The 24,108-nt window shown below is 40.6% G+C and overlaps 2 protein-coding genes across 2 annotated transcripts in view; both read left to right on the forward strand.

Annotated features, from left to right (window-relative positions):
- The first annotated feature begins 6,756 nt into the window (after positions 1-6,756).
- LOC115771930 (male-specific protein scotti) lies at positions 6,757-7,463 on the forward strand. The gene has a single exon (XM_030717830.1). The coding sequence runs from the start codon at positions 6,899-6,901 to the stop codon at positions 7,373-7,375; it is 477 nt and encodes a 158-aa protein (XP_030573690.1). The 5' UTR covers positions 6,757-6,898; the 3' UTR covers positions 7,376-7,463.
- A 10,220-nt stretch (positions 7,464-17,683) lies between these two features.
- Positions 17,684-24,108, forward strand: part of LOC115771776 (H2.0-like homeobox protein) — a 54,821-nt gene continuing 48,396 nt past the window's right edge. Inside the window, exons 1-2 of the mRNA XM_030717630.1 lie at positions 17,684-18,165; positions 20,513-20,814. The gene's annotated coding sequence lies outside the window, so the exon portion shown is untranslated. The remainder of the gene's footprint in view (positions 18,166-20,512; positions 20,815-24,108) is intronic.

Genomic DNA, 24,108 nt, shown 5'->3' on the forward strand with positions numbered 1-24,108 from the left:
TTTTAATTCCTATTAATTTTGCACTTATTAATAATTCCAAATTTCTGCTGACAGCAAAAGTACAAAATTCACGCGAACTGCAGCAATGGGAGCGAAGGCCGCAAAAGGGTCGAATCGCTAGTTGCTTGATGTTGGCTAAATTAATTGCGAATATGCTGCCTTTGTTGCCGGATCGGATGGTATCATTCGAGGTAATATAATGCACCTATCGAATAATAATCAAATATTTCAACGGGCTTCCACGAAGTTTGGATGATGGCAATTAGAAAACATTTCCCAGGCGCTGCGAGCTCGACGCTCGGCGCTTGGCCTGGTCAATTGCGATTGCTGTTAGCTAAGCAGTTTCGCGTTAACAAATATTTAGAGGTCCGAAAGAATCTCATATATCGTACATTTGGCAAGAATCAATCGCCGGCAACTGCGGCATCTGAGCTGAGAACTGCAAGCTAATCAGCGGCACGTCAAACGCCTACGCGAAAATGTGCGAACAAGTGGAAAAACAGCGACTGAAGGAACGCACATGGTAGGCCCAAAGAGCAGGAAGCAGGCAGGAGGCAGGAGGCAGCAGGCAGGAGGCAGCAGGCAACAATCAGCAGACATCCAACAAAAGGCAAAATGTTGGCCATGCGACAAATTTGTATGCAATGCGCCCTGGTTGCCCCCTCGCCATTGGCATTGCACTTCATTTTGTTTGTCGTTGCCCGTTTTGCGTGCGCACTTTTAATTGCAATTGAATTTTAATTACTGCGTTGTCAGCAAAGAATGTTGCAGTCGGCCGTTTAAGAGTCGACACAGGCGACGCAGAGCGCGAGACACGCGGAGACAATGAGGCACAACGGCAGCACCAACAGCATCAGTAGCAGCAGCAGCAGCTGCAGCCAGGGGCAACTGTTGCCGCTGCCTGTAAATGTTGGAGTGGGCCTTTAAGCTGTCTGCTCTGCCTGCTCCGCCTGCTCTTTGCTTCAGTTTGCTCTGCTCTTTGCCTTATTTACAACCAAGTCGCCATCAGAGCAATTAAATGAGCTGCTGCCGCCGGCAATCGGCAATCGACATTCGGCGCTCGACGTTCGACGTTCGACGTTCAACTTCATTAATCAGAGTCTATAAAAGTGATGGGCTGATAACGTTTATCGAACTCTGATGATTCTATTTACTGTCCAGGTATGGGCATAGATAACTTAATGAAAGTGCCGTGCAATTAGCAATGTCTGCGCTTGATTGTGGAGACCCACCAGCCCGCATTCGTTGTGACTGCATTGATTTCATTTAAGTAGTTAAGATATCTTCCGCTTTTCCCAAACCATTTAAAAATGTTCCTAACTAAAGGCTTGACTATCTCTTTGAAATATAAACTTTAAATGTGCAATCAAAACTTTTAGCTACTGGAAATAACCTATAATTAACCATAAAATTTATCTAGATTTAACTCAACCGACGCTGACATTAGAAAGTAAGATTATAAATAGCTTCTCACGCATAAATTAAATCCTAGTAATTCATTTCTCAATCTATGGTAATATAAGTTAGATTGACTGTTTATAATTACGAGAAAGATGATAGTAAAATTAAAGCAAATAGGAGGTTTAAGAAAGAGGAGGAGATCTAAATCTTCACACGTGTGGAAATGCCTTACTACGCGATTCGCATCAATTCAAGTAAAGCGCACAGGACTTCTTGCTTTAATTACAGACAGTATATTATAATTTGATTCGATCAATTAGTTTGAATTTGATAAAATGAATCGAAGTCTGACCTGGGATCGGTTAATAACTAAGAGGATATTATTTTAACAGCCTTGTTGTTTAATTAAACAAATTTATGGATATACAAAAATAATTTTTATTAATTTCTTAACCTTTTGCTACGGCAATTAAGCGTAGCATATTCAAAACCAAATGGCATTATTAATGCATTTCAATATTTTTGTCTTACACACATTTTCACCCTAGCTAGATTTATGGATTGGAAGTGCGGGCATTGATCTAAAATTATAACACACCGAAAACCAAACCGATCGCGTGGGCGACTCACCCGCTGCAGGTGCACAAAGGGGGGCGCCAAAATGCACAACATAGATGAGTGGGTGTCATGGAAAGGGAAGCCGCTGGGCATTGGCAGCAGGATGGGAGTGGGGCTTCGCACACTCTCAAGACGGGAACTTCACCAATCAACAACAAAAATAACAACATGTCAAACAGAGCGCACGGAACAATTTATTTAAATACCTTGGGCTCATCAAATTTAAGTTAGCACACCCCGAACGAGACGCAATGCGACAGACGGCAGCAAGAGGAAAAATAAAATAAAAACTCGAAATGAAAATGAAAATTCAATTTTCCACCTAAACGCAGACACCGCATCATTTTGAAAATGCGTTTCCACGACGAACGCACGACGATTTGTTGGGTTGGCCAAAGTGCTCCGGCCAGGCGCAGGGGCAGCCACTCATAAGACAGCCAAGAAGTCAAGAGAGCCAAGTCGTTGTCGAAGTTAAAGAGATGCAGGCGGTTGCCATTGCCAGGCTGACAGACAGAAAGCCCCGCCGGCAGCATCCCACAATTTCGATTCGCCTTTTGGTCGGCTGTCAACGAAAGGCAAACCCTAAAGTGAAAATTGTAAAGCACATCCCGCAACACACGCACATAAGCACACAGACACACACACGCACACGCTCACACATTTCACAATTGGTAGGTAATGTGTGTGTCTACACTCATCGTAGAAGATTTTTGTATTTATTTGATTTATGCAACAATTTCCCATACTTGATCAACTTGTCCAACTCGTTGCCGTAGCCCATAGATTCTTTTGTATTAAGATTTAATTAGCTTTATTGGCCATTAAGATTCCAGTCATGATACAATAACTGTATCCACAGTCAGTAGCCAAGTACTACACCCACCAGTGACTGACGGGCGGTGGCGCAACTTTCTCTACATTTTTTTGGGGTTTTATTATTTTTCAGCAAGTTTATGAGGCCGACAACGAAGTATTTATGATATTTACAACAAAAGAGCGAACGAACGAAGAAAATTTGACTCAAATCGAAATAAAAACATACAAATTAATTAATGCCAATAAACAAGAGGCATGCTCCTACATAGTACAGGGGCCCCACCCCGCACCCATTAATGGAGGGCGCCGTACGCATTGGTGAGTTTATGGCTACGAAGCCGAGGCATCCGCGGCAATGGCAGCCCGCCAGGCTGTTTGGCTGTTGAGTGATCATGCCAGATCAGCCCCGGGTAGGGGCCAGGGGCAATATCAGCTTGGCATCCACTTCGCTGCCAATTTAATGGCGTTTTTACAACTTGAAAGATTCGTGCCTGCCAAGCCGTTTTGAGCGATGATGTTGGGGGCCACTAAATGCACACGAAATGCAGCGCAACGAATGTCATTAGAACATAAAAATGATATTAATTGCATGCGAGAGTGCAGAGCCCGGAGAGCCGGAGACCAGAGTTGGAGACCAACTGCCACTGGCATGCAATAGAAACGTCAACATTTTGATGATGGAATTGAATGGCGCACCAGTATCTTCGCACTGCGATCCACTTAAATGTGTGCCTGACTCTTTGAAGGGGACGGGCCTGGCAGCAATGTCGTCGACGTCGTTGTTGCCGTTGTTGTCGTCGCAGTCTGCAAGAGATCGCATGGCGCAGATAAATAATAAAAATTAAAAATAAATTAACACCTAGTAAAGAGGCAGCCTCTGCGTTACTTGGGTGCTGCTTTCGGGTCCGGGTACGGGTACGGGTACGGGTACGGGTACGGCTATAGGCCTGTACCGCAGACAGCTCAAAAATAGCGCAGAAGTAATTAAAAACGAAAATATAAAAGCTAAACGCACACACAGTCAGCGCTCCCATCTAGCATATCGCCTCTCGGATCCCGCATCTTAGTTTCTCTCGCGCCGTAAAAAATATGTTTGTCTATATTGGATTCAACAAGCGAAACGTTGCCGCCATCGCAGCCAACGCAGATCAAAGGCCCGGTCGGACCGGCAGCCTGCTCCCGGGCAGTCTTTAGAGTGTTGCCATTATGATGATGCTAATGCAGTTGACATTTTATGCGAGACCAGAGAATGCACCCAAACAGTTGACTCTAGTCGAGCCGAATGGGAGGCTTAGCAATTGGCGGCAGTCCTATGTGCCACGCCGAATACCAGCCCGATAATTAAATGCAATAATATTTCAATTTAATTAGCTGGCAGCTGGTAAATACCATTGGGGCAATGTTTAATGATTCATTAGTATAATATTTGGGTTATGTTAATGTGCTTTTATTTATCATGAACTGATAATGACAATTTTATTATGCTCATGAAATTGGTCTCAAAATTACAATTGTTCGTAAATTAGCTTGCATAAATACTTCCATCAAATCTTTTAATAACATTTTGCTTTATTTGTGATCCAATGTAACTTTCAATGTAACCCTCACTCCATTGGCTGTACACTACACACATTTAGAAAGAACGTATATTAAACAAGTCAACTGCTTTTATTTCGCAAAAAACAACAAACTTTTAGCATTTTTATGAAATTTCTTGAAGTTCGATTGGGAAATCCATATAATGAAAGCGATCAACTATCTATACAACATATGTATATTAAAATATGCTTAAGCTGCTTTATTAATCATTAAATCAGCTCATATTGACATGACTATGATACTAATATATTTTCTGCATAATTAATCAGTTTAGTACAAAAATAGATATATAAAGTTATATATAAAGTGCTTACCAATTTATTGAATGCAGTTCCCATCAGAAGATCCATCTTTGACATTGATTTATTTCTGTTTAAGTGATTAGTAGGGCATCTGCTCCACTTCTTAACTCTTAAGCTATTTATTTATTCACTGCGACAAGTCAGTACCATGATTTACTGCTGATAGTTATTCTGATAACAAGTCTAGATAATGCACACTTTCTTTGTTTAGTGAATTGCATAAGTATCGTGTGATTCTGGGAATAAGTCCGTATTTATCCAACTGTATGCAATTAGTTGACAATATTTAATTGTCATCCAAGCATTTAATAAACATACAAATCCTTGCAGAAACCCACCTATACACACACACACACACACACACACACACACACATACACACAGCCGGAATGACAGTGCAGAGTGCGACGGCAGCGTGGCGCAGACATTGGCAAGGGAAACTTTTTATGCTACTGCGCACAGACAAACCGTCCATGGAGGCATTTCATTGAATCCAATTATCGCTGGACATGGCATAATAATTACTGTCTGCTGTCCAAACGCACATGCACAGAAACACACTCACACACACAAACAAGGTAGCTAGGTTGAGGGCCAACTGCCGCTAAAATTGCCTCCGAATGGGTGGCGTTAGGTGGCATATCCTGGTCTTATTGCTTAACCAACTAAATCGCAAGTGCTTGTGGGGCAAAAGAAGAAAGCGCTTAGGTGAGGGGACGCCAGAGAGCGCGCCAAAGCTTACGCAAACATGAGCCGAAGGATGCTGCCAGGCCGCCAGCAATAAAACAAAATTGCCACATATAAAGGCAAATAATGAAGTGAAAATGGCAACAATGTGATTACACACAGTGCCACAGGATAGACCTTAATAAATTGCCAGCAGTAGCACACAGAGGGAGGGAGAGAGTCAGACAGCACGTGAGTGCGAAAAGGAGCGAGAGCGAGAATCAAATTGAGCGCCAAATTGGCTGCTTGTGAGCAACTGCGACGGCGCCTTGCCTAAATGTTGCTAGCAACATGTTGCTGACAGCTAACTTGTTGGATGCGCGCAGCTTTGCATATGTGTGTTTGTGTTTGTGCTTGTTGCCACGCGCTTGCCTGACTTTTATTTAAAAGCCACGAATTAAGCACCCCACGAAAATGTTATTTAGCTACCTCAATTGCCGCACGGCTTCCCTACAAATTGATGACCTGTGCTCGCGAATTGCAATTTTGCGATTGCGAACTACAATTATTATAAGCACTTTTAACAATCAAAATTATTAATTGTGCAGCCATAATGTCATCATTTACAGCACATCAAAAGCAGGGACCAAACAACAGCAGCAACAGCTATTTACAACAGCAACATGGGGCAGCAGCTGCGACGCGCGCTTCATGGCAACATTAAGACGAATTAAATTGCTTGTAATGATGATGGTGACGGCAGCAGCAACAGCGGCAGCGGTAGCAGCAACAATGGCAGCAGCAGTACACACACACACACGCACACACACATACACAAAAGTGAGACGCCACCGGGTTAAAGAGGGCTAAATGCGTGCAATCATTGTGGGTGGGTGCTGGGTTTTTGTTTGTAGGTGTGAGCGTGTATGTAAGTGTATACGAGGGGAGAAACGGGTAAATGTCAGACAGCATTTATCCATTTGTAGCTGGACGCTGGGGAGCAACAGCAGCATTTGCCGCTGGGCAGCCAGACGGTTATATGGCATTCGAGTTGTCGATACGGGCATATATGTATATTTGTGTCTCCTGACTTAGTAAATGTGTGCCTGTGCGTGTATGTGTGTGTGTCAGCGAGTGTTTGTATTTAATGGATACACAGTTGTATCTTATCGCATATAAAATTGATTTCGAGTCCCAAATAGCCTTGATCAGAAGTTCGCACTCAAATTTGGAAGAAATGTGCGCATTTCGCTGTAAGTGGCAGTATCTAAAGTTATACAGTACAAGTCAGGCAGGCCTGGAGAACAATTTCGGCAATTTTTTTTCATTTTACTGTCATTAAATTCAGTTTTAATCTATTATCCGAGAAGCACAACACAAAAAAAATATAAAAATAAAACAAAGAATTTTCTCGAATTAGCAGGTATTCAAACTGCCGTATTAACTGAGTTTTTAATTTTATCGAATCAACGCAAAGAGAAGATAAGAACAGCCACATGGAGCAGGGAGTTGTTGAAGAACTAATACACCTGCAGTTGCCCGAGGTGGAAGCTGTCGACGTTGTCAACGTGCCAGACGGCAACGGCGATGGCGACGGCGATGGCGACGGTGACGGCAACGACGCTTGGGAAAGACAACTGGATGAGGTTCAGATGCAAGCGATGCGCTTGGAGAATCCCCAAGTGGCCATGTTGCTGGATGCCCCGCACGAGCCGCCCATTGAATTGCACCACATGCTGGAACCAGTGAACGTCCCTCAACGGCCGCGCAAGAAACGCAGCTTTTTGACCATCTCAAAGCCCTTTCATGTGCAGCCGGAGAGGTGCGCTCTCATTTCGAATGGCTGGAGAGCAGTGCAGTGTGTCCAGCCGGACAAACGCGGTGAATACTTTGCCAACTATTTGATTAAGCATATGACTAGTCGAAACTATCCAAATGGCGAAGGATTGCCGAATCGCTGGGGCCAGTTCTGAGCTCCCAGCAAGCTCTCGACTATTTTCATACATGTTATCAGACACTGTGGAGAAGGGGGTTAAACAACAATAAATCTATAAAAACCAATTTAAGGCGTATGACTTGTTATTAATAGATTCTGTCCCTAAAATTCAATTGAATGCCACAAGATTGTCTATTGTAGTAGCATCAGGCCAGGGGCTCTTCAAAATAGCTTACAGACTGCATGAAATTGCCAATTAATAAACGGCAAATTGCTAAATTGAAAACTGAATAGGGTTCATACGCCCACACACCTGCTATCAGTCAGAGTGCAGCGCCACAATCCTAGCCTAGGTAAGAACAATGCAAGAGGCCAACACACTGTGGCCTTTTTATTTGCAACTTGCTTGCAGTTTTTGTGCACATATGGATATAAATGACAATAGCAATGACAATACAAAAGCCGATGAGCGTACAATTGGACAAAGTGTATCAAATAAATACAAAATTCAAAAGATAATTGCAATCAAATACACAAAATGTAGCCAAAAGGCTTTTAAATTGTGGGATTGCTCCACCATAGGATGTAGCCACACGCACGGGCTTGTGGATATTGGATGGTCATACAAATCGTAACAGAAGGTACACCCTTTTTACAACACAATTGCAACACAAACACAATTGCAATGCTGGACACACAAAAGCAACAACAATGAAATTTGTAAATTACACGCATTTTGCATATGACCACCAGCAGCCGCAATAACAAACTTTTAAATAGCACGATTATCAGATGCTCTGTAAATTTCAATAGAATAATATACAATTTTATTTTTTTTTTTTTAAATTCCACACAAAAGTCTGAACTATTTTTCTATTCATTTTTTATTTATATTACTTGTGAACAATAACAAATTAAATATAGAAATATTAAAGTGAAACAAATGCTGCTAGAGTTGAACCAGCAACCGCTACACCAATGTTTTTTCCATTTTCACGTCCTGTTGGCCACTTTCGACCCAAAAGAAAGCTTTAGTATAAATTTCAGCCTGGCAGGTCTAACCAATTGAGCTGTGTGTTGGTCATCGTTTAGTCGGTCATTCAGAACAAACTCGTTCATGTAGATATAGATATATTTTTTATTAAACAAAATATTTTCTTTTGTGAAAAACGGTCACTTTGAATTTTTCCATTTTCGTCAATTTCCAGTAATAAAGAACATTTTATTTTTTAGTCAGAAATTAAATGTTTTCATGTAAAGGCATTCTATAAACGAAGTGAAGTATCTGCTGGATCTATGTCTACTATCCTTTATCTGTAGCTGTAAACAAGATAACAGAGTTGGCAATTTACCACTATTATTGCAAGATACTTGAACAATATTATGTGGTGCACTCAACCACACACACCAAACTGGCATGCCACCAACCAATTGTTCTGGCTATTCGACATTTGATTTTAGAGCTCGGCACTTGCAACAATGTTGCCGAGCCTCTGTAATTGAATTGAGTGCAATTGATTTTCGAATTATTAAGCTTCTGTTAAGGGATTGGGCACTTAGAACTAAAAACAAAAAAAGCAACGGCTGCATTTCAAACGTAATTGTGGCTTGTCGCCCAGCAGCAGACAGTTCACCCACGACCCCAAACTCTGTGTAAATCAGCAAGGGTTGATTAATTTACCAAATGCAACAGCAATCTGGCCATGACAGTGGTGCTTTTTGCCCGCTTCACCCGCAATGCCTCAGCTCCCACCCATAAAAGTCATTTGTTGTCAATGCAGGATGAGGTTGGGGGTTGCAGATTAACATTGGTTTGGTGTTGGGGCAGGGTAGTTAGCACGACAGCAGTGAATGCATGAAATGTGATTGCTTCTGCTTTATTGTATGTCGCTCTGTTCGTCATTTGATGGCTTTTGATCTATCTACCACTGGCAATTCCAAAATTCGAAATTCCCTTCAATCTACAAGCCATCGTACCTGCCTTTTATTGAGTAATTGATGTTGCCTTTGCTGTCCTTCCATGTGCATTGTTGGCTAATTTCACCGTGCCGCCCATTAACGCCATTTATCAATTAGTGTAATTTCAGTGTCATGGGCAAATGGGAAATAGCTTGCCAAATTGCAAGAATACTCTCTTATAAATATGCGAGTATGTTAACTCGCAACTCAAATTTCGACAGAATTTGCTGAACTTTACTCGGAAAGTAAAGACGTAAAAAAATGTTAACAAATAGCGACAACTTCTGATGCCCTCTTTTTACATTAAATCATTTCAGTAGCGGTACTCACCCTATTAAAACTTATTTTCACTTTTGTATATTCCAATCTATTGGAAGACGTCAAAAGATTTGTATAATTTTTATAGCGTCTTCCAAATTCGGCTCGGTTTCAGAGTTGCTTTTATTGTATTTATGGCGCAACGTGTGCAAAAACTTTTCCACTTACAAACAGTTCACAAGTAAAATACCTACCTTGACTTTTGCGAAGCTGCCCAAGGAGAGCGAAGATGGGCGTGGGCGGGGCTGCGTCTAGTGAATCGGAGCTTAAGACGGTGACTACGACTACGACCATTACCAAGCAAGTCGAGTGTGCCCCTGCAGCATATTGCGCACGCACACAGAGAGACACAGGGCAAAGTACATGTAACAAATTGCTGGAAAATATATGTATGCAAGCATTTAGTAAAGACGGCAGCAAAAACAGCAACAGAGCCAACGACATCCATGGGATACAGCAAATGGCTAGCAAAGTAAGCAACATTAAACATGCTTTTCAGCGTAAGTGGCGTGGGTGGGCCGCTTGGCACATCCGTTGGGTCGTCCGGCTTCCTTTTTGGAAATGCAGATCGAGATACTTGTGACTGCAGCAAGTTGTCTGTCTAAATACAAGCAGCAGACCTGCAACATCAACTAACAATGTCTGAGCCTGACTGTGCCTAAGCCTGGGCCGTATTTCTATCTGTTCGCAATACAGCAACAGATGCTCCAGTTTTTCTTATTTGTGTATGTTGGCTACAAAGTCTTGCCGCTGAGTACATTATTCGAGCAGCATTTGCTCTGATATTCCGAGGAATGTATCAAATTCAGGATTGCATAAAGTTGCCATTGGTAACTGGGGATAAGAATGCCAGTCGAGATTTTACTAAGCCTGATGTACAATTGAAATATATTAATTTAACTGGCAGAAATGCAACTTTTATAATATTCGCTTTTCATAAAGATGATGATCTTAAAGTTGAAATATAAGATATCAAAGTTCAATTTAACGATGTTTATAAATCGACCTACTCCGAAGCTGAAGTAAGAAAGAAAATAATCATTTTTTTACCTTTACATAAAATATACAAGATGCAGACATAAACAATTAGTCATAGTAATGTGTAAAGATTTCTGCAATCACAGCAACCCAAGCCCAAAGCTTACATGCTATACATATCTTGAAAATCTACATTTGAGAGCCAATACCTGGCAGATAAAAAATACATTGCAATAGCCAAACAGTTTCAAGCTGATGTCCATCAAGTTTCCCGGCGTTCTAAAAAGTGCACTAGCCTGATATTACAACACAATAGTATTCATTTCACTGCGCTTAACAGCCAAGCACTTGTTGGAATTTGGCAAAGATGCGCAAACAGACAGCTTCCATAGCTAGATATACACATATACACACACATAGATAGACGGACAGAAATATACACAGATTGAAGGCAGATGTTGTTGTTGCCCAAGTAAATAGACAATACGCCAGTGCAAACACTCAGCTCAGGTAGTCGGGCAGGAAAATGCCTGAACAGCATTTTTGACTGGCAAAATGCTTATAAATATTTTAGAAAATATTCAAAAACTTTAATGTTGCAGCACAAATGCCAGGCAGTTATTGTTTTGGCATTGGCGTTGCCCTGTCCCAATGAAATTTCCGTTTTATTGTTTCGAGCGAAAAGGCAATTCAATTATAGCATGAAAACTTATATTTGATACACAATTGAGTTGCATATTAAATTTAAAAGTGATGTTTACTTATTTCTCTGGTGAGGCAATCAGCAAAGGCAACTGCAATGTGGATTCACTGAGCAATGCAATTGAATTTGTATTTTTAATTGATGGCAATTTGCAAACTCCTTGCTATCAACAAATATGTGTGCTTTTCTCTCTTATTGTCTGTGTGTATGTTTGTGTGTGGGTGTGTGTAGGACGAACCATTAACACATTTTAATCTGCCGCCAGCTGATGGCTTTTGTGTGGTCGTCGTCGACCCAATGGGGAACGCACTGCGCCTGGTGCTCTTAATCATCAGCATAAGCAATAATGGGAAAAAATTGCCGTCGTCTGACATTTGCCTTCTGCCTTCTGATGCAGCCGGGTTGGCAGACGCCTTTTGCTGCCACTGCTGCAGTTGCAGCAGAATGAGGCAAACTTTTATTGCATTGCCATGTCAACAGCAATCGCAATCTGTATGCCGTTGCACTTAAAATGCGAATACGAATTGTGGCGAAAAATGAAGCTACTTGTCTGCCCGACAGTGATACAGACAAATATACACACACAGATACAGAGATACACACACAATCTGGTTGCCAGGCAGAGCGAGATGGTAAGTGCAGCAGGCTGTGGCGAAAGACAAGCTCAACTTTCTGTCCGTATACTGAATGCCTGCCACATTCAATTAGTGCAACAACATATCCTGCCAACCAGCTGCTGTTGCTGCTGCTGCTGCTGCTGTGTCGTGCGAAAGAGCAACACGAACAGCAGTAGCAGCAGCAGCAACAAAAACAACAGGGACACAGCTACACTTAATTTTATTCATTTGACAGTTGCAACACAGGCTCACTTGCTGCCACACACAGGCTGGCACTCACACAAAACGCACACTGGCACACTGAGAGTGCTGCACATGAATCGCTGCCACACGTACGCCAGCAATTAAGGTCATTCTGGCAACAGCAGCAACAGCAACAGCAGGAGTTGCAGCCGCAAATGCCGCATTCTCAATATGGGCAGAATTATTTTTTAATTATGACATTTTATTGACTGAACATTAATGGCGGAATGACAAAAAACCCTTATTGTTCCGCCTCTGAGGAGGTGTGGGGCGGCAGCGATGCTAATGAGCAGGGTTGCGAAATTTCATTGTGCATAAACTTAATCAGGGTCGTGGCATGCCACAAATGAAGCTTTGGAGGAGCTGCGTTCAACAGAAAACGGGTTGAGTTTTCACGAGTAGGTTTGTGTCGTAAAAGCATAAGAGACCATGAAGCTGTCAAAAGAATTTGTTTTACGAGATACACACAAGTTTTTTCATTAGGATGCCGTATTTAAAAATACCTACATGTATATCGCCTAGTTATATAATTAAATTACAATTACATACAGTTATGATGATGAAATACAAAAGGATTATCTATCAAATCTACATATGTATGCTGTCCGCAAATCTAACCACTTCTCAGCTGATATGTGTTTAAAATCTCTACAAAATTGATATATAATAATAATATATCTATTTATAATTTTAATAATATTTGTAGAGTTGGCTAAGTAAAGAATATTACAACCATATTAATTAAATATTTTTGAACATCAGTAGCAAGTACAAGTATGTGAACACATATACCATGCCATTTTAAGCTCCATTGATGATATTTAATATCTGAAATAACTTGCAAAGAATTCAATTCATTTAGCCATTTTCCATAAAGTTTTCACACAGCCGAAATGTCACAGTCCATTTGAAAATTGCATAAATGCGCTAATGAAACACATGGACGCAAACAGCACGCCCGTGTTCCAGAGTAAAGTCCCCCCAGATAGATTCCAAAAATCATACAGCAAACCCATCCTGCGGCAAGTCCAATATGTGCTCCTATGACAACTCTGGCCCTGGCTATTTGCTGCCGCTGCCTTTTACAATTTGATTTCGTTTCGGTCTCATTTATGCTGCAGCCACAATTTTGCAGTTACAGTTGTGTGCGCACATGTACACATGCGTACACATACAAACAAATGTATCTGAAGAGTTGGAGCGTGGCTCGTTGATGCTGTGCGCCTGTGACTTTTCTGTGTGGTGTTTTGTGTGTGTGTGTGATGTAAGTGCTTAGGTATGGTGTATATGTATATATATATTTGCCATTTATGAAACCATTTAACAAACACATCATAAAAATTCAATTCAATTCTGTGTTTACGTCTACTCGGAACGATATTGCTTTTTAATTGCGGACACAAGCGGAAATTGCTTTCAGAAATACACATACACACGCCATTATTACTTACACACAATTGCACAGGGGGAGTGCTTCCATTGACACTAAAGTGAGAGTATGAAGTGGAAACGTTTCGGAAGTGCGTTGATTGCCAGTTGCTAAAAGTCTACTAAGAAACTGCACTGACCTTTTTTTTAGCTGACCTCAAAAACTTTGACCTTTAAGTAAGCTTTTCATACTTTATTTTCTTTTTTAATTACGCCACTTGCGCCTTGCAGTTTATAATTGGAAACAGCTCCAGACCCAAACTACTCACACACACACTCATGCATACGAACTCTGGCACTCGCATACTCATGTATGGGGAGAAACATGCAGGCGCGCTCTCATTTAATATGAAAGTCACAGAATGTGAGCTAATTGAAAACACTTGCAATATTTATGAGCAGCGCAGCATGTTGCGAAAGCACTTGACTGCTCAGCAGCAACATGTTGCCGAACTAATAAAACAACAAAATGATTTTATTATAATGGATTTATAACGCAAGCCAAGAGCAAACAGTCGGTATATATAAGCAGTGCGTAAGAGTGGAAAGGCAGTAAAAGACGGAGCGAGAGAGAAAGATTGCGAGTAAAAGAGAGAGCTAGCAAGAGAGAGTGTGCGAGAGAGAGAAAGAACGAGAGAAAGAGAGGCAGAGCGCGCGCAAAATGCACTTTGAATTGAGACGCGAACGCGGCAGTGGCAGTCCATTAAGCGCAATGTTGTTGTCATCATTTAATGCTTTTGTTGCTTATTGCGACTTGACAGCCGTTCATCTGTCCGCCTGTCGGGACTCTCGTTATATGTGTGAGGTTGTGTGTGTGTGTGTGTGTTTATGTGAACGAGAGCACATTTAGCTTTGCGTGTGCGCATTTGTATCTCATTGTTGGCTCGCAGCATAAATGGGGCCCCCACAGCGACGTTGGCAGCAACAGCAACAGTAACACAAACAACAACAAGAACAACAGCTATGTCGGCGTCAGCGTCGGCTTGGCTTAAGTGGAGATATTTATAATAAGTTTATTTGCTTGTACTGTTCGTAGCGCCTTGCGTTGAACCCCGCATGTTGCGAAGCCATCCTTGACACGCAACATGTTGCCATCGCCACGTTGCCCATCCATGGCTGCCAATGTTGCCTGGCTCGTTTGGCGCTGTTGGGCATTCACATTCACAATCACATTCGCAGTTGTAAATTGACGTTTTGCGTTAACGACCATCGCAGTCGTTCCGGCTGTATTTTGAGCTCGTCCTCGTCATCGTCGTCGTATTTATTGCATAAAGTAAGCCAATAATAATCCAAATAAAATTCGTGCGCTGCTTTGACTCCAACTACCGACAATCGTCAAAGGCACAACACAATTTGTTTTGCATGCAGTTAAATATGCTTCTTCTTGCCACTTGCGGCACTCAGTGAGTCTTGTGTATGTGAGTGTGTGTGTGTTTGTGTGCCCCAAGTGCATCTAAATTGCTTCATCTTGTGCATCTTCAGCTACAACATCAACATCATAACTAGGGGTATACATACATATATATACATATTTTTATTTTCTGTACTTTTTAGTTGCTATTTCCAGTGAGCTCCAGCTTGTTTTCATTTATTATTTATTTGCATGCCCTTTGCCATGGCTCATTCTATTAAAATGAGAGTTGTTTTTTGTTGTCGTATTGTTATTTTAATGGAGATTGCTAATGATGTTTCCGCCAAGACTCGTTGTTGTTTCTTTGTACATTTCTCTTTTCTCTGTGTTGTTGATCATTTACCCAGGGTTCATAGAGTTCATCTAGTCAGCAAAACCCTTTTATATCATTAAGCGACTATATTTTCCGATTTTCCTATACCTATATTTGTATATCTTTTGGGTATTATACAAAACCAACAATATTATAAATAATAATCAATATGTCATATTGTATTATGATATATTGTAATATTATTATTATTATTATTATTATTACTTTTTTTATTGTTATGATTGGCAGTATTTTTATTGCGGACTCAAATGCCTGACTCTATTGAATCTCTCTCTGGTAAACGAAAAGAGCAGATTTTTCTCCAGTCCTATCAAGACTATATGAATTTTCCCTGACTTTTAAACTCTCATGAAGGTACCGCCCAGCTGACAGAGTATCAGCCTACTTATAGCTGCTCTTCAGATTCATTGCTTTTTAAGACAGGCAGTTGCTTGTGAATTGCCCAATGACCCGTGATAATTCGAAGTGAGTTGTTGCTCCTGCTGAGGCAATGGCCATTCCTTTTTGCCGTAGCCACCGGCGAGTGTTTTGCTAACTAACTTTCACTCTAAACACTTAGGCATACACCCCGGGAGATTAATGTAGATATTGATCCAAATACTAATTATTTGTGTATTATTAATTGATCATGTAAAAAAGAGTATTTGAAATGCGTCAAAGTCAAATTTCTCCTCGTTTATTGCTTGTTTAATTTATGATGACTAATCGGTCTTATCGATAGCATAACGCCTATTAATAAACGCAGCACACAGAACACTTGCGCCCTTATAGCTAATTGAGCCCGCGCATATGTACATGTATTTGTACGCTTATAGTACATAAATATTGTGTATACTTATAACAAACTGCTTAGCTGACTAATTTGCCCAAGCGCTGTGAATTACGACATTAAAATACAATGAAAGCATTTGTTGGCCCACGACCCGGCGCAGAGTTCTCAGGAAATGAAATTATACACCAATTATTGCACAAATAGCAGCAGCAAAACCAATGATATCAGCAACAACAACAAAGCAATTATACAAAATATATACATATCATTTGCAAAATATGGGAAATCTATGAAAGGGTCTCCAAGCATGAGAGCAGTATGGAATCGAATTGGCATCGATATAATTAATCAAATTATAAATCTGAGTGAACAATTAAGAAAACGAAAGACAAAAGCAGCCGAGTAGAAGGCAGCAGGCACCAGGCACCGGGCACAAACAATAAAAAGCAATCGAAAGCTGTTGGCTCAGCATTAATTAGCGCTAAACGTCGTCGTCGTCGTCGCCGTCAACGTCGACGTCAACGTCAACGCCGACGCGACAGCAACAAAATGAATTGCTGCGAGCGAACGCCCCAAAGCAGCACCCGTTGCGACAGCAGCATCAACAGCAACATCACCAATCCAATCCGAACGCAGCATCCGCCGCCAACTTATTAAAGTACATATAACTCAATTATAGAGAATTAAAAACAAACTCACAGCAAGCCAGCGAGCGATGCCAACGATGCCAGCGACGTCGGCAATTTGCAATGCAAAAAGATACTGGCGGGAGCGCTGAAGCTGCCTCAATGCACAGCCGGCAACAAAAGCAACAGCAACAACAATCAAAGCAATAAAATACATTCAGCATTTAATAATCGGCCAACAAGCGGCGCAGACGTCGCTGCCAGCGCAACAGACTGCGCTGCCAGTGAGGAACGGCAATAAGATACAAATGCCCAGGCGCTCACAGCAATGGCAACAGCAACATGTTGCTGACGGCAACAGCAGCAACATCCACAGCGGCCAGCAATAAATTTATGAGTTCACACACTGACAACAACAGCAATAGCAACGGCAATAACAACAACAATAGCTACAGATACAATTAAGCCGTAATGCATATGAAAATTTGTGTATTTGTGTGTTTTATAGCCGTGCGTTATGTTCACGTGCGTCGCGACTGTTTGTATCTCCCGCTATGTATCTGGCAGAGCGTGTTCGTATTTGTCTGCATGTGTTTGTGTATGTGTGCGTTTGAGAGCGCAGCATAATTGTAATTATAGTAATATGCTTTATGATGGTTGCCTCGTTTAGCAACCCCCACACAAAATCCCCACACATACAGCCAAACAGACAGACCGACAGACAGACAGAAGAGCGCGTCGCGCCAACAGCAGCGGCAGCAGCGACGCCGGCGCTGCGCTTGGCCAAAATGTATCTAGATACATAATTGCCACATTCAGTCGTCGTTAAATAGTTGCACGGCGCAGTTCACAGCCACAGCAGCAGCAGCAGCAACAGTTTCCAGTCGTCATCGGTCGTTGGCTGTTGGTTGTTGTCGTTGCCATCGTTGTTGTCGTCGTCGTCGTTGTCGTCGTCGTCGCAGTCGCCTTCGCCGTTGTCGTCGGCGTCGTTTTCGTGCTTTATAGCATTCACTCAGAAGTCGTTTAGAATCGCTTGTCGTGGTCGGTATTCGATATCGGATTGTGCTGTCGGTGCCCATTTGAAGCACACAAATAGCTAGCGTCATCGTCGGCGTGGATAACTTGGACGGGACGCGTACGCGCAAAACGTTTAACGCTATAGTACAAGTGGTTCGGTCGGATACGGTTAGCCGGGACGCACCACAAGCAGAAGGAGCGGAGCATATTTTGACGTTGACGTATCTAAAGTCAAATTCAATTTACGCGCCGGCCTATTATAAACGTAATTATAATGAGGCACAGGCTATTAAAATAGAACGAACAAACGTAGCGACCCCCTCAGAGGCTCACAGTGTACTATTTTAATTAAGTGTGTTGCAACAACAACAACAACAGCAGCAAGAGCAAAGAGAGCCATGGCAGTCACGCATGTGTAAAAGTATCTGAGAACGTGTGCGCTAGTGTGTGTGCATGTGTATGTGTTTGTGCCGTTTCATCCATCCATTAGTCACACATGAAACTAATTAGCATTTCGGCTGTTTGTTATTGTCGCATTTGCTGGCCAAAAGAATTAGCGCGCCGAACAACGTCAAGCAGCATTCATTTAGCAATATATTTACTTATGCATATGGCCTATACAGGCCTACATACATACCATATAGGATTATATGTGTGCATACATATATATATTTATACAATATATATATATATATACATATTATATATATATATATATCGGACTGTCTGGCTTTTATGTGATTTTTACTTGGCGTTTTCATTAATTTGTTGATATTGTGATGCGTTCGCTGGCCGCCGGCAATCAGCAATGAAATTTATAAGACGGCGACAACAATTTCTGTGCTCAATTATCATCATCATCAACAATAACAACGACAACGTGCGGCAACAACAATAAGCACTTGTGCTCACGGCGCTAATTGCTGCCGTGTGGCGTCTGTGTATCTGACAGATACACAGTCGCACTTGAAGCTGCTCTATTGTTGTGCGCTTGAACTGTGTTGCCCACTTACTACATTTGGTGTGTTTTCTTTTTTGAGTATTTTCGCACGCTCCGACGACAACGACAACGGCAACTGCAAAGTCGACCAATTTGTCAATTGGCGCGCTGACAGGTTACGCAGCCGCACTGTTGTCCCATCTCGGGTCCGGCAATTGCTTTTCGAAGCTGGCCATAAATAAGTTATGAGCGTGTGCAAAAATGGAATTTTTAATTTGCACAAAAATATTTCAATTACCCAATTAAATTCAGTTTTGGCCTAGGTGTTATATATAAACCATTTATATACATGCATGTGTGTGTGCTTGCGTGTGTATTGTGTGTGTGTTGTGTGTATGCGTGTCGCAAATTGAAGTACGCTTTATTGCCGGTGCCCTGGCCGTGTGTTCATTTCATATTAATTACCCGTCGCTTCTGCTGTTGTTATTATTGCTGTGTGCGCATGTTAATAACAACTTAAAAATAAATAACTATTTCTTTTTTTCTTTTTGCCTACAAATATGTAAATATGTAAAAATGCAGAAATTGCTTTTTATTCCAAAAGTTCAAGTTTTAATTGTCGGAACGTGCACAACGTTAACAAAAGTAAACAATTAAATAAACACAATTAATTTCAAATTGGCAAGCAAAACATTGAAAGCCAGTTAAACAGCCCAGCAATTTCTGTGTGACCTGCATATCCCCTACCGTCCCCCCCCCCCCTCCACCCACTTACCCCTTCTAGATCGCCGTTAAGTACTCCAAAATGCGGCTATTAAAAACAATAAAGCAAATCGTTTTTATTTCTTCCAATCAATTTTTGTTTGTTCTTATTGTTTAAGCGCGAAACGAATTGCGAATGTGTTCATAACTCGAGTAATTCATTTAGATAAGAGCAAACAGCAATATTTTAATTATAATAGATAATGTCAGAAACTATTAAATTCTTTAGTTGAGCTTTAAGACTTGAGATTCAAGAGGCAAACGGCAAGCAAAAAGATAATTCTCGTATACTGCGAGCTATTTCATTCGTTTCTATACTTTTTGATTCATTAAGTTATTTCAAGGTTTCAATTGTCATTAAAATTGATTTATTTAATTCGACATAAACGAATTTACTTAAAATTTCTAGCGTCTGCTCCGATCTTTACGAATCTTTCACTCAATAAGCAATTAGGTGCGTTTGCTTAGGCAAATGTCAGATAAAAATATAATAAATAACGCACAATACATAATATAAATGTTAAGTGAATGCCAAATTAAATTTGTAGCCGAATTTTAATGCAGCTGACAGTTTAATTAAAAATTAAAAACCAGACTGAGACAAATAGGAAAGACTACGTTGTTGCAAATTGTTCAGTTGCCCATTGTGCGCCAATAATGAAATGCATTTAATTGAATCACAAACATTACCCGTTGTCAGACAATGGGCTGGCAATTATGAAACCAGAACACATTCAAATATAATTAAAAATTAAATAAATGGTTAACGTGCTGGCAATAACAAATCGTGTAACTAATGCAGCAAAGCAAATGAAATGCATTCAAATTAATTTTCCAAAAGTAAAAAGTACAAAACTCTCACTGAAAAAGGCAAAACCATAATCAATAATTGTCAACTGGCTGGCTAATGAATTAATTACATTTCTGTGTCCTTCTCTCTCGCGCTCTCTCTCTCTCCCTCTCTCTCTTCATTCAATTGTTGCGTTTCGCATTTCATTTCGACAGTTTTTAATTATAATGATCAGACATTTATATTTTTTTATCTCGTTTTTTTGCGGCGGCATAGCATTTTAATTAAGTAAAGTGGATTAATTTGCGACTCGTTAGACTAATTAAGGATTATCGCCAACAGCAACAGCGACGCAAAAGGTTTTAGTGAAAACTCGCCTATCAAAAGGATATGTGAAACAGCGACGACAACAAAACGTGACCTTTCAAAACAAAGCTATTAATAGCTACAAAAAAAAAAAAAAACAAAAACAAAAGACAAAAAAAATAAAATAATCAAGCTGCCCACAAGGAAAAACATTTAATTGGATTTCAGTTTCACCTTGGCTTTTCGGATACAATTAACCGTTTGGCGCTGAGGTAAGTGACATTGTCAAGTTAGTCAATCAATTTTGTGTTTACAAATTAAATACCTATAGTTGGGGGGTTTTTTCGAAACCTATCAATCTGTGACCAGTTTTAAATACGTGTTAACTGACGGGTCAAACACGCTTAGGCGTATCAACGGCCTGATAACGAATCAACATAAACAATATGACACGGCACATGTCCTTATCAGTACCCAGAATTCGAAACACTTTTATAATCAGTTCTAGTACATAACATACTAATGGCATCTTTACCTGGAAACGTGCACGGGATCAGATCTCTAACACACTGTATAAAAATGCCAAATTTGCAATCAAGTAACCTAATTTGAAATCAATTTCAATTAATCACAGTCAATTAATATAAGCAACTACTTAGTAAACGTTGTCTTATCATGCTATAAATGTAATATAAAAATAGAATTCAATTCAAATTCTTAATTTACCTGGGCAGCAAGTTCGCTGGTTTGGTTCACAAGTCGAAGCAACTATCTAACTGAAATTAGCACATATCAGATATGGTAAGATTAATGTATATTTTGGGACTGGGTCTGCCTTAAACTTTTTTTTTTAACAAGGATCGGTCTATCATAGAAGATACATTAGTATTTCAGGTTCGAAACGGATAGATTTAAATCAGTTTGCAGCCTTGACAACACTAAGAGTGAGGTTGTACAGTGATAGTATCAAATTTATTATTTAATAGATACTTAAGTCGAATTGCAGAGACATTTAAGATTTGGCTGTGTTTCTACTGTTCTACTCTAAAATATTGCAGAATTCTATACCACGAAGTTGACATGTTACCTAATTAAATACAAGCAACTGCTTCTTGTTGATCTTAGCTAATTAACTGCAGTTAACCTGACCACCATACCAATTCACACAACTTACGTCAGCCACATCACACATGTACACACGCAAACACACACACACACACACACACACACAGGTATTTTAAACGTGAATCGCTAATTGCGAATTAGCAATCAGAAACGCAGGAAAACTACTGTAACTATTACAAAAGTAAACAAAACAACAATGTAAACAACAACTGCATAAGAAAGAGATGTCCTTGAGCAGAGAGACTTCTACTATAATTCATTTAATTGGTCTTGACCAAAAATTGTTCAATGAAAGTCAAAGAAAATTTGTTATTTTAACCAAGCGACGGCATATACAGAATGATAGATACATTTGTAGATACGGCGCCCATACAATAAAATTACCCATGACAACTCACAGCTCATATCATGTGAGATAACCGACATTAACTAGTCTCATTCCCCCGTCCCTCAATCTCTCTCTCTCTCTCTCTCTCTCTCTCTCTCTGCCATTTGCTCTTTCAATTTCTTTATCTCAAGCTGTTTTTGTATCTACATCAAGACATGCCAGGCTATTTAGCAAAACGGTTCTGATTCTTGCGAAGCGCTTTGGTGTTATTCCAACCTTATCGCTGCGGCTTTAAATAGAAAATACCATACGTATTATGCATAATTAAAAGGCATTTCCAATTTCATTCACAGCTACCGGCAATAGATACTCGCACATTCTCAAGCTTATATTCACGTTGATAAACAAGCGCTCGTCTGACGCGCTGATGTTTATCGCATAACTGGTTCTCATTACACTCTTAAATTAATTAAATTGTTACTGAAACTGCTTTGTGATATACGACTGGCTGCTGATTGACTGATTGAGTGATTGACGGACCGACTGACCGCCAAACTGGTCAGTCTGCCATGCCGTATACATACCATATTTTAGCCCCAACTTCGCGCTAATAGTGCAAATAAACAAATAATAAATAACAAATATATAACAAAGGCGCAAATCACAAATCAAAAGCATATGTTTAATAAACGCGCTGCGAGTTTAAACGATAACCGCATGCGATGCTTCAAATTGCTGGCTATGAATGGCGCAGGAGAGCGGAAGGGGGGCTAAGCTTGTGGAGCGGTGCCGGGGGGCGGAAGGTGTGGCCATAGAACAGGCAGTAAATTAGCACAAAGCGCCGTTGACAGAAAATGTAAGGCAAATACTAGCAAAAAGTAAACGAACAGGGAAAAGGAAAAACAACCCAAATACATTGCAGCAATTATGCGAATGGCAGCAACTACAAAAACTGAAGAGCTGCAGAGCAGAGCGAGAATTGCCGAGAACTGTGCACAGAGCTCCTCCAGGTCGGGTGCCAACTGGGAGCCGGGAGTGGGGGCACGGTAACGTACGCATATGTTAATAATTAACTAGATTGAAAAGCTCACAATAAGAAAGAGAGAGCTGAAAGAGCTTAAAGCTTAGCCAGATTAGAACATGTGGTAGACAAGTTAAGTAGGAGCTTGCTAACAGATTTTTTTCTAATTGCTAATTAGATATTGGGTATTGAAAATAAGTTACTTTGACAATTGAGTTAGGTTACGTTGGAATGGCTAGCGTTCTAAGCTGCAGTTAAGGGGTAGGATATGTCTCTTGCGAAGTTCCTAAAATAGACAACGGAAAATAATTCGCTAAAGACCCATTTAGTCAGCCCAACTAGAAGGTGTAAAATCCAATTTGAATATATTTCGAATATATCTACCATTATTTGTGAACAATTCCTGACGCAATTTACTAACTACATAAGCACATTAGAACAATAAGCTTCGCTGGAAGATCTTGGTGCTGGTCGGGAGCGAGTTAGCACCTTGTCTAAATCGGGTGAAGGATCAAAAAGGATTACATTCGATGTCTAAATAAAATCTGGAACTATGCCACCTTTCGATTCAGTCTCAATAAGTTCGATTTTGGCAATCAGCGTGTTCTTATCGACGTATGATTACTGTAAGTTGCATTATATTTATTTGATACAAAGTAATTTTACGCAGACGTGTGTTCAATTTTTTTGGCAGTAATTAAATTTAAATTTTCAAAGAAGCCTACATGAATTGAAAAGCAATTAAGCAAAGGCGCAGAAGCTTGAGGGCACCAGATTTTTATGATTTTAGTCTATGATGAGTCACGCAATGAAACGAGCTATTTATGATATGACAATAATTAGCTATACTCGCACGCGTCTACATAATAGTTAAGAGGCTAAGTACTTAATTGAGTATGGGGCAAGCACTTGATGGTTTCAGCTCATTCCACATGAACAACAATAAGTTGTGGGCTTGGAGGGGGGTCAGCAGCTCGGAACCGGCATATGCATATGAGGGCAGCCCATTAGCTGTTTTTCTAATCAAAACGGAATTCCGAGAAATCGCAGCACACATACAAAGGGACAGCGCAGCCAGTACTCAATCAACAC

Source organism: Drosophila novamexicana, unplaced genomic scaffold (genome assembly GCF_003285875.2).
Source record: "Drosophila novamexicana strain 15010-1031.04,08,12 unplaced genomic scaffold, DnovRS2.1 tig00000108-arrow-pilon, whole genome shotgun sequence".
NCBI classification, from domain to species: Eukaryota; Metazoa; Arthropoda; class Insecta; order Diptera; family Drosophilidae; genus Drosophila; species Drosophila novamexicana.

Excerpts from the sequence above, each read along its gene's own strand:
- LOC115771930 (XM_030717830.1), top strand. The coding sequence starts at position 6,899 with ATGGAGCAGGGAGTTGTTGAAGAACTAATACACCTGCAGTTGCCCGAG.